At 35.9% G+C, this 12,374-nt stretch overlaps 1 protein-coding gene across 3 annotated transcripts in view; it reads right to left on the bottom strand.

The window, feature by feature from the left end:
* The window catches only part of LOC145684433 (uncharacterized), a 155,447-nt gene that overhangs the window by 57,281 nt on the left and 85,792 nt on the right, over positions 1-12,374 (bottom strand). For all 3 annotated transcript variants that reach the window (XM_081756806.1, XM_081756808.1, XM_081756809.1), the window contains exon 3: positions 2,405-2,579. In XM_081756806.1, coding sequence (XP_081612932.1) covers positions 2,405-2,579 — 175 coding nt within the window. The remainder of the gene's footprint in view (positions 1-2,404; positions 2,580-12,374) is intronic.

Raw genomic sequence — 12,374 nt, 5'->3', positions numbered from 1 at the left:
TACGATACACATCTTCCACTTTTACACAGAGCTTTTTTGTTTACAGATAATCACCAGCGCCATCTACTGAAGTAACATATTACCGGAAAGCTGGATATCTGCTCAACAAAACGAGATGGCAACCATTAGGACCGATTAACGGAGTGTCAAGTTATAGCAAGAAACGTGAGTGTATCTGATGCCACCTCGTCACAAAAACACTATGGAGCACAGAGTCAATATTGTAAATTTTGTTTCAAGCTAGGTAAAACATTTACACAAACATTGGAAATGATGAAATAGGTGTGTGGTGATGAGTGTTTATCTCGTACACGTGTGTTCGAGTGGTATACGCGATTCCGGGACGATCGGGAGTCCTTGGAGGACGACCCAAACCCAGGTAAACCGGAAAACAAAAATCACGATGAGCTGGTGGAAGAAATGTGTGAAATGATCGCCCACGATGAGAATTCGACTGTGAGATGGATGGCGGAGGAATTACATACGACGAAAGACTGAATCACGAGATTGTGACAAAGGATTTAAAGAAACGAAATGCACAATGTCACAGAACCGTCCCAGTTCGTGACTTTTTGGCTAAAAAACAAATCTGTATGCTTCCACATCCTACACATTTGCCTGATGTATCGCCGTATGACTATTTCGTATTCCTAAAATTAAAGTTAGCCATGAAATGTGTCACAGCCTCACACACATCGCCATCTTCCTCTTCTTCAAACGATGAGGGAAACTGTAGACTATTTTATTTTGGGGTTCAGGATGTCGATTTCCAGATCCTCCTGATGTGGTTTCCTGAATGTATAAGGTATCCTGTAAAATACTATTCTATTGCCTGGATAATCAGACTGTAGATTGCGTAAGTTCAATATAACATAGCTTCAACACATTAGTGAGCATACACAAAACTGTGGATGACGGATATACAGTAATATAGCTCCAATCATATGAGAAGTACACACACGTGTATGAAGGCATCTAAAAGGCAACACTGATAACACAGGGGACATTTATACTTGGGGCCACAGACATGATTAATGAAAAGGATTCCAAACGCCAGATTCACATATAAAAGGTTCGGCATATTTCTCGCTCGAACTATTAATCAACAAGGCGGCTTCCTTCCATAAAATCACCGTGACGATGTAAACTATACTTCCACCTTGTTAGTTGCAGATGCAAATTTATAAACAATTCCTGTACTTAGCTCATATATGGTATTTAGTATAATACAATATAATCTCGACGTCATCATACTCACGTTCTAGTAAATTACATAATAGTTAAAAGAATTGTTGATAAATCATTCATTACAGACAAATACAATGATGGCATAAAACTAGAGCATATCGTTAGGTGAGGTTTTAGCAGTTGGGGGGCCCTGGACTTAATTTACTCGAACATAATTTCCCTTATGTTCATCTTCGAGCTATATTTTATCTTTTAATAATAATATTTAATTTCACTGAAAATGTTTAATTGCCTTTAATTAACTTACAACTTAGTTGTATCGTCATAAGATCAACAAATCACTAGAACAGTATCACTTAATTCATAACTAACTATTTATCATGACAAGACAATCTCTATATCTTGTTCTACTTCTTTTAAATCAACAACTTTTCTTCTTCTTTTACACTAATTAGATTTCGAATGTATATCTTTCCAGAATGATTACATATATAATGTGTTATACATTTTAAATTACAATAAATAATGATTTACTAAAATCTTATTAAAATTATTCGGAATATTTAACTCTAATTGAGTAGCGAATAACCTCTGACAAAAAAAATATTAACATTTTGTATTGTCGTATCTCCGGGACGGAGCCACTCAAGGAGATGTCAGAGTTTATTTCTCTGTACGGAACAAATTTAAAATTCGGTCCGTTACAAATGAACATTTTAGGACAACGTTACACACGTCCAGTCTGCCGTGACGAGGGTCATTGAGGAGATTCCGAAAAAGAACAGTCAAAACTAGCATTAGTTGAACGTGCCCAGCAGTGTATTCATGTGGAAGGGATGTATTTTGAATTAAAAAAGCTACAGCTGGTAAATTACCTATTTTTTTAAAATTTATGTAGAAAGTTCCGTTATTTTTCCCACATATTGTGTATTTCCTCCTACAATAATAGTTACATTGTTGGATTTTTAGCACATACTTTAAAAAAAAATAGAGTATATTTAAAAGAGTTACTTGTTAATACCTTAGTGTTGATTTAATAAAAGCAGGAATGTCAATACAAAAGTAGATCATAAAAATATTTGGCGATGCTTTCGCAGGTGGTTTTTTGACGGCTTTTATAAATGGTAAAGTTGATTATTTTTAAACCTTTAGCTTTAAAAAAAAAAGTTTGGAATATTTCCAGTATATACACGCTCTCGTTGTGATGATAACTTACTAAAGTATCCGCATCCAAGAATACACATTTTGAGAACTGTGTGAGGCGCCAACAATGAAGCTTTGTGAAGGTGATGCCTAGCTCTGGCCTCGAAAGGAGAGCCAAATTTGCAGTGTCCCTGGAATCCAATACGTTTACTTCCTGCACTAAATCAAACACTCCGGATAATTGGTTCCTGCAAAGATAAACGTATTATTACAGTCTACTTACCCTAGTGAACAGTATACTTTAAGTAAATTAAAAGTGAACGAAGGGATTTATAAACTCTAGATTAGTTTGTAAACAAAAGTGTATAGCAACAACGGACGCCTAATAAAATGCTATTACATAATCTAAAACTTCAAGGACTTTTTCAACATATGTACTTATCCAGTGTATGAAACACACCGTAATACTTCAAATTCGAGTGACATTCATCTTAAGGGGAACACAATGACTGAAGTCTTTTTTCTTTTCCACAACAATACAGTAGACTCCCGAGTATCCGGCTCGTGACTATCCGGCTTAGTATTATTTTATTGTAATTAAATGAGGAAGACAAGGCGTTGAATTGGCAACATTGCCAATGCATTGGAAGCGGGCGTCTGCTACGATCCTCCTACGTGTCGTGTGCATAATACAAGTTGTGACAGGAAAAGAGCAGCGTTCTGCTCCTTGTTCATAGTTTCGTCAGTGTGTAATGGACCTAGTGTTGGAAAATTTCATGAAAAATTCAAACTTGAAAAGTTCGCGCGAAAGTTCGCCGAAAGTTCGGCTCATTTTTTAAAATTGTTCATTAAGAAAATCCCTGTAAAATTACAAACATATTGGTATATAACATGGCTATATTAAAAATCGAAGTAAATTTATTTATTTTTTTTCTCTTTCTAATAGTACATAATTTTCACATTTTTTCAAAAGAAGTTACGGAGCGTTACAAGCATGTATTTCAAATTCCAAGCTTATATCATAAAACAGTATGTTTTCGGCAGTAACCTTTAATTTTACATGATGCTGACAACCGAAAACTTAAATTTGACTTGCATATCAAAGAAGTTTATATCATAAGAGATAAAGCAAAAACGTTAAAGGAAAAACTTAGCAAATTTAGTGTTTTATGAAGTAAACTGCTAAGTTTGCATCAGAAAAGTTGAATTTTACATAATAAAACACAAAACTTGAAATTTCCATTACAAAATACATAGTTTACGAGATAAACCTTGAATTTTACATCATGAAACGCAAAGTTGACATGCACAAAACAAAGTTTGCATAATAAAACAATTTGCAACACACTTGAATTTCATATCATAATTCACTAAGTTTGCATCATATAACACAAAGTTAACAACATAAAATTCGAATATAATCATTAAATAGCCTTTTATCCATAATTTATATATTTTAATTTACTCCCAAGGCTTTATTAGCTACAACCAAAATAAAATAAGTTGCGTTACGTTTCAGAAGCTTATTGCTTCATCAAATAATCTTATACAAAATGTAAAATGTTTAAAAACGTTTATCTTCTTTGTACAAAAGCAACAGTAAAAATTAACGTTTTCAAAACAATAATACATGACAATTTGACCGAAAAATCAGATAAATAATTCAATAGATCTGGGTAAACGAAGTTATTATTAAGTAAAATATATAACTTTTAGAATATAATCTTAAATTTCAACACTACATTTGGGTAATTACACATAGGCTATACAAACGAAAAACAGTTACATTAAAAAGAAAAGAAAATCTTATGATAATTGTAAATGCACAAATCAGTCCCATTATTTGATTTAAAAACACTTATAACAATTACTTTCATTGTACTTCTTTCTTTTTGTTCTTTTTCCTCTTCCTAATATTCTTTCCCATTCCACATTTATTATCAATCGACAGTTCCAATTCATCACTCTATCACCTTTTTCTTTAATCCTTCTTGCTTCTTTCCATTTCCTTATAAGCTCTCTACTTTCTTGTTCAAGAATAATAGCTCCTTCCCAATCAATTTCATGTCCTGTTTCTACAATATGTTCAAAAATTGCATTCATGCCTCTTTTTAATCTTACATTATCTTTGTACTCCTTCACTTCAAATATGTGAAACAGGACATGAAATTGATTGGTCACGGTCATTCGAGTCAGAAGTGGATGCACTGGTAAGTTCTGCTTCTTCTTCCTTTGAATGCACTCAAACATCTGATACAGCACCAGGGTTCTCTTTATCCTTTCTGCCTTGTCCTTGAAGTGCTAGGTACAGCAGGTTAAAGATCTGCAGTTACCGGAACAGACTTTACATACTTTACGCTCGCTGGGGTTTTTTAATTTATTTATTTATTTATTTATTTATTTATTTTTTACTATTCGAAGATTTTTCCCGACTGGCATTAACCTCGCAGTCCTTTTCATGGTAAGCCGGTTTCTTTTTTTGGTTTTGAGTGAAAATCTTTTCCAATTCCTCTCAAAAGCTGCTGCTGTGGCAGGAGTACTCAATTTTTGTAGCCATTTTTGATAAAGGACGTGTACCACAGAGGCCTTTCCACCAGATGATGGAGATCATTGTTTCTGCAGCAGACCACAGAAGTTCTCGGCTCCATAGTTCATCCTTTGCCAAATATGATCCCAGATCTGCAATCACTTGATTCCTGTCAATGCCAAATGCCTCGCAGATTGAAACAATCTGGTCCATAGCTCTCATTCGCTGTTTCTTCAATTAAGTCGCTACCATGGGACTTAGGGTCCAAAACATGAGCAGCATACTGGATATTGTGTGAGCAGAAATCAATTCTCTTCTGAACGCTTTTGTGTAGTTTATCTTGTTCAGTTTCTGAGAATGGAGATTTTACAGTTTCAGAGAAATGCATCTTTAATTTTTTGAAGAGTGTTGGAACTTCAGAAAGTCTTGGTGTGTCACTTTCCAATCTTTCAATGGCTGTAGTGATTGGTTTTATTAGTTTTGAAACTTCTGCACTTTAACCCAGAAAACTTCCATCATCCAAGAGGTTTTTCCTGACGTCAAAAGGAACTTCCCCATGCTGAACCACTCGGTCATCAACAATGGCAGCGTGCAGACAGAATTTAAGATCCAATAAAATTTCAAGACACCTAACAGTAGACGACCAGCGACTTTTTACAGGCATTTGTTGACTATGATTCATCTTCTTTGTATGTTGTATTTCTTTCAGGGTCTGAAGAGGTATGTGATGGTTCTTGAAATATTTCGTTTGTAAACACTTCGCCAATATACTCAGCTGTGTGGCTTTCAGTTTTCGATTCAATTGCCTTTAAAAATGCAGGTTCTGCTGTAGTATACATAATGTTTATTAAAGGGTTTCCTTCAATGTCGGTACACCCATCTGACATGAGTGTCACACAATCGGCTTGTTTGATTTTCTCGCTTACAACTTCTTGAACGCGCTAATACTCGGAGTCAAGAAGTGGTGTTGATAAGAGATATCTTGTAGGCACATGAAAGGAAGGACGTAGAGCTTTTAAAAAAATCAAGCCAATAAACATCTTCAGCTATGCTCAGTGGTGAATTTGACGCATAAACGGCACGAGCAAAAAGGTGGTTCAGCTTGTCTTGCTCCTCTGCAGACATATTATCACAAAACGATGAAACAGTAGGTTGCCTATATAGATTGCGATTTTGTGGTACTGGTACTTGACTTTGGCTGTCACTGTCCTCAAAAGAACTAGTAGGGGTTGTTGATGTGGGGATTATCACTTTAGAAGACACTGATTCTGGGTTGATTTGTCTGAAAGAAAATAGGCTACTTTGATGAGTTGAAGCAACACTAACAGATAGTTCCGAAACTTCACGTTCTTGGCTTGGTCTGGAGGTTCTTGGTATTTGTGCAGTATTGCCCAAAAGTTGTTTCTGAGCTAAGTTTGGGCTGGCTGTTTTCCCTGCTTGTTCTTTCAGGTGCACTGGTGCTATTCTGCATTCTGTTAAGTGGTTCTTCAAGCGAGTTGCATTGCAGGAGTAAACTTTATTGCAATATTTACAGGATGCAACATCTCTGGAGTCCTTCATTTTTGTAAAATGACGCCAGACATTATGCTTCTTATTTGGCATCTTGCTTACTTGGTGTTGACAGCCTATGAGGAAAGATTTTCATAATGTTACTTGTTACATCAATAAATTATTTGCCGATTTTTAATACTAGTGTCGTTGCCATTACAATGTCATCATAGTTCCTCTGTAAAATATTTTAAGACAGTCCCATATATCAGGAAATTTTGTAAAATGTCATCTTTATCAGTGTCAAAAATTATTTTTGACATGAATAATCTCTTATATGCATTTTTACATGGAGATTAGCAAGCATGGTCTTAAATAAATTCACATTTATATTATTATTATTATTAACAACGACAATAATAATAATAATAATAATAATAATAATAATAATAATAATAATAATAATAATAATAATAATAATAATAATAATAATAATAATAATAATAATGAGAAATTTAAGAATTTTGGTACAGAATATTAAGCATACACAATCGGACAGTCGCTCAAATTTTATAACTGACAGTTGTTTTAACGCGCAGTGTCTTCTCCACTGACTAGAAACGATATCGTGAGAGACTAGCGGAAAGATACGTAGAAAACAGAAATTTTGACTTGGATGAGTTAGTTCCGAAAACTATTCTTTCTGTTCAGGTTTTCTATTGAAAATACCTATTTTTACAAAAATAGTGGAGTACGTTGTTTTTCTTTTCATCAGACAGAAAACTGAAAGAGAGAAACAAACCAATTGGAAAATAAAGAATTTCCCTTCCGCTTTCGGAGAACATATTTCGGTTTCTCCGGTGACAAAAAAGATTACTAGTAATAGAGCGCCAATAGACAAAAATGAAACAAACACATATCGCGTCTGATGTCGGTAGCCAAGTGCGAAATGTAATAAATTTGACTCATACAGTAGACATCTTTAGCTCAATATTAACTGCCAGTCAAAAATCTGAGCGACCATGCTATCCATGTGGGGCCATTACGTGTATACCCATGGAACATTTTGAACAAGGGAAGGTACTTTTATGCTTTCCGGGGAGGGGAATTACCTTGAACAAGGCCATGGCAGATTTCTTCCTAAAACCTTGTCCTTCTCGTATTCCGAACTTTGCCAATCAATTTTAACTGAAAATAATGAACCCCAAACGGTGGTTGAGTGAACTAAGGTTCTGGGCCGCCGTTCAAAGGTTTACGGGTTAGAGTGCCGCAATGGGCGTGGATGTTTCTGTTTGTCTATGTGATCGTTCAACATTGCGTGTTGATAAGAAATCAGTAAATCAGTGGAAATTAAGTTTTAAAAAAATGATTCAATGGTAAACGTTGCTTTCTCAATAGCAAGGTCACGGCCTCAAATTACTGTGGCGACCATCCTGACTGAAGTTTCCCTGGCTTCCCTGTGTCACACCAGGAAAATGCTCTGATGGTACCTTGAATAAGACCAGGACCGATTTCTTCCTAAACCCTTGTATCTCCCGTGTCCAGTACTATACGAAAGTACCTTAAGGAATATTTTTAATTCAACGTTGAAGTTAACTAAAAATAATGAAGCCGAACAGGCGGTATAGCGAACCAATTCTTTGTATCGCCGTCGAAAGGATTTGGGCTTCGAAGCTCGCAATGGACATGGATGTTTGTGTTTGTCTATATCATAAAAAAATGCGTCTTCATCAGAAATCTGTAAATCAGGGAAAATTAAGTTTTATTAATTGTGGTTGAGTGGTAGAACGTTGGCTTCGCAATAGGAAGATCCGGGGTTCAAACCACGGTGGTTACCAATTTACCATCTTGACCGAGGTTTTTTCTTGTTTGCCTCTGTTATACCAGCTTTTCTAGATGTTGTGAGTTTGCAACTAAAATAATAACAAATAATAATAAATATTTAACTTACCTTAATAACTGGACTGGAGCACAAAAATATACGCGTTATTCACTCAACACATCACTCTGGACAAATTAACAATTTTATTTAAAATTTTTTCTTTGTGGAAAGCACTGATTCAGTTATAATAATGTGTTTTACGTGTTTATCCATATCATGTATAATGTCAATGTGTGTCAGTCCATCTTGTATCATTATGGTGCAAATAACTATACTGTATAACACATAGCTAGCTCACAGTCATCACACAATGTTGATACTAAGTTATTATAAAAATGAGTGTCGCTAATTAGTAGGGGAGACCGGGTATGGTTGTAACACGTTTTGGTTGTAACAAAGCGAGTAGTTTCTACGCTAATCACTAGATGTGGTTCATGTTCCTGTCAAAACACAAGCCCTTGATGCACGTTCGGTCACTGTTTTTGTGTGAGGTAACGCGTGTTCGTCTTAAAGTTATCGCGGTTTTGGTGTTTTTCGGGCACTTAAGTAAATTTTCTATATCCCTGAAAATATGTAATATTACAATATGTGTGCGAAACATTTAGATAATTTGAGTAAAATATTAAAAAGAATACTAATGAGTATTTGTTTACGTACTGAAACCAAATACAGAATCTACACAATTTTGCAAGTACTCTGGCAAAGATGGCTACCGCAGTATGAGGTTGGTTGTAACAAAAAAAAAAAAAAAAAAAAAAAAAAAATGGGTCTGGTTGTAACGCTGTTACAACCAGCCCCCACAGAGTAAAACAATGCATATGTAATTAAATTTGTATTATTTACTTGAAAATTGTTTACCTAAATAGAGATTCTGTTACATGAACATTGTTCCCCCCCTCTCTCTCTCTTTCGTTCTTTGAAAAGTATTTCATTTCTCTTATAAAAGTTATGTAGGTACTTAACGACACAACAGCATAATGTTTGCTAGGTATCCGCTGCTATAAAGGATACTGGTTTTACCTTTCTATTGAAGCAGATGTAATTTTAATCTGTAATAGTGAAATATATGGTTCATCTTGTCATCTGACGAAGACAGTGATAACGCTATTTGCCTAGTTTGATGTGAATTACTTTCCAAAAGTGCACCAAGAGAAAAATGGATTCAATGTAATTTTTGTCATGGATGGTCTCATGTTGTCTGCACCACGGTGACGGTGTGCATACAAATGTCACAACTGTGATTCAAATGATTCAATGTAGGTAAAAGTAGACTAGGTAGCTGAAAGTGTAAATTTGAGTGTCGAAGTGCATAGGGTACTAGAGCAGCTGTAGATGTCGAAATGTAGATGTGCATAGGGTCTAGTACTATGTTTCTAACAAATGATCATCTACTTTCTAACAAATGATCTGTTGACATTTTTAAGTTAAAAGAAATATGTCAAGGTTAGTTCTGGTTTCATTTCTTTAGGTAAACCTTATATGTAAAAGACAAAATATACCTAAATATATCATACAATTCTGTTTATTCATCAAAGTATTAACTATATTATTGTATGTATATTGTAAACTGTAGACCTAGCTATCCATTTGCTGCTAAGATATATTTCCAATGTGAAGAGAGAGAGTTATATATATACATGTAAAAAAGCACAGTACTTTCATTAGTCATACAGTTCTCTAACGTATTCTATGTCACTCTCTGAACCTATAACAGAGGAACATATTAAATATCGATCTTATAATCTAATTTTGTGTTAATATTGTAATATATGTAATAGCAATGTATCCACTTACCAAAGATACAATGCGTTACAACGAACCCCAATCACTGTTACAACCAACCTCAACGTCGGGGTTGGTTGTAACATTTGGATAGCCTTTGTTTTTCCACTATATCTCAGCAAATACTTTATATTATCTGATATTTGCTAGGTATTTTGAGAGAAGAATGTCCAAACTTCCGATCACGTGCAAAAATTCGTATTTTTCTTCAATTGAAGTCTAGTTATGGATAAAAATGTAAAAAGTGTTACAACCATACCCGGTCTCCCCTAAATAAAAAAAGCGAAAGTTCGGGAAAAGTTGCTTATGAAAAGTTCGGAAACGAACTTTCGAAAACGAAAGTTCGCCTGAAAAGTTCGTTCATTTACATCTCTAAATGGACCTCAATACAGTACGCTTGCCACTGGTCCTGGTTGTAACTGTACATTACGTACAGTGCTGTATTCGTAAATTGTTCTTGGGGTATGCTTAATGTTCATAAAGAAATGAGTTCATACAGCGGTGTAACTAAGGGCTCGGGGGGACACCCCGCAGACTACGTGGAGTGGGGCCCCTTCTATACGTCCTACTTCACGATTTGGGGCCCCATGGTGGCTTGAGGCCCCCCCACAATGCGGGGTCTGCGGGGCCCTTCTTTGCGCCCCTGAGTTCATACAACTTCCGCCTATCAGGCCTGCCCTTCTGCCACATTAGCCCGGATATTCGGAAGTCTACGGTATTTGATTTTTCTTCTTCCTCAACAGTGGTAATTTATGAATATTACGTAAACTTGATCGATATTTACGGTCGTATACCTTTTCAAATATGTTATACAAGATCCATTCAATAAACCGGAAAAGTTTTACATACAAGAATTTTAGGAAACCAAATATGGATCAAAAGATTACGATCTTCACAAATAATTAGTTTTTGGATAAGGGGTCATCAAATTTTTCAACGGTCCCTAAATCGAGCTTTCGTATTTTCTACGGAATAAGTACATCATACTGAGTTAACTGATAGTTTGGCTTTGGCTACACTATATGTAGTTCTCCAGATATAAAGCCTACAAGAACATTTTTGATTGAAATGTATTGGATCTTTTAATCCTAAAATACAAAACTTCGACCAAGCGTATGCTTCTTTATTATTTTTTGGTGGTTGTCCTAGAACTATTACGAAATGGGCCTGGCACGCCTGCGTCGCGAATGGAATGCTGGAAATCAGTGAAACAAAATGGTGGCACCCTTGCTGGTTTGCACCAACATGGAGTGGCGGAGTGTTATTAGATTTGTTATCTGAAGGGCTGAAATTAATCGAAATTTACCGTCGGATGGCAGTACAATATAGTGAAAATTGAGTCAATCAAGTGTACGAGTGAGGAGACAAGTTTCTAATGGGAAGTAACAAGTGTTGAAGATTCGCCATGCTCATGACGCTCTGTTTGTGCATTCACGGAGAACAACAAAATTGGGAGAGTTGAGTCGATATGGGAAAACAGGCCAATTACAGTGAGTGGTACTGCAGCAAAGATGAATATTCGTGTCGAATCAGATGAACAGTATGGTGAGCTAATTTTGATTGGTTTGAACCCTTCAGCTAACAGAAATCTAATGACACTTCGCTGCTCCACGTAGATGCAAACCTGCAAGAGTGCCGCCATCTTGTTTCACTGATTCTCAGCATCCCTTTCGCGAGGCAGGAGTATTCGTGAGGCCCATCTCAATAGTTCTAGGCAGCGGCGCAATTCTGTCTTCAACATTGGGGGGGACAGTTTTTTTTTTACGCGATACTCCAAATATTTGTGAAGTTGAAAAACAATGCTGTGGCGGATCAGGAAGCAGAGTTGTTTTCAACATTGGGAAGCAGGCAGATTTTATGCTTATTCGGGTGAACATTAATTTCATCTCGCTTTCCTTTGTGGCAATCGTATACAAATCATCACATCCCCCCCCCAAAAAAAAAAACATTTCAAATCTGATTATTGGGGGGACAATACCCCCAGTTCCAAGATTGGAGGGGACATGTCCCCCTCATCCCCGGGATTTGCACCAGTGGTTCTAGGACAACAATAAAAAATAACAAAGAAGCACAAACTCTGTCAAACTTTTGTATTTTTTATACAACTTTTCCGGATATTTACTGATAGACCTTGTAGTTTGCTCTTATTTTACTGTATAAAAATTCCGATATGTATCCATTTAATGGAAACACCTTTAAACAAGTAGAATTTGCAAGATTAATGTGGTGTTGGACCACCTTTCACCTTCAGAACAGCTTTAATGCGATGTGACATGAAGTCATAAAGGTCGTGACTGGTATCAAGTGGAAAATCACACGATTTCGCGAACAGTGTACCACACGGTTCCGTTAGGGAAGAGGAAC

Source organism: Thermobia domestica, chromosome 4, assembly GCF_964235325.1.
Source record: "Thermobia domestica chromosome 4, izTheDome1.hap1.1, whole genome shotgun sequence".
Classification (NCBI taxonomy): Eukaryota; Metazoa; Arthropoda; class Insecta; order Zygentoma; family Lepismatidae; genus Thermobia; species Thermobia domestica.
The sequence above is the reverse complement of the archived record's forward strand: the minus strand, read 5'-3'. Positions and strand labels throughout refer to the sequence as shown.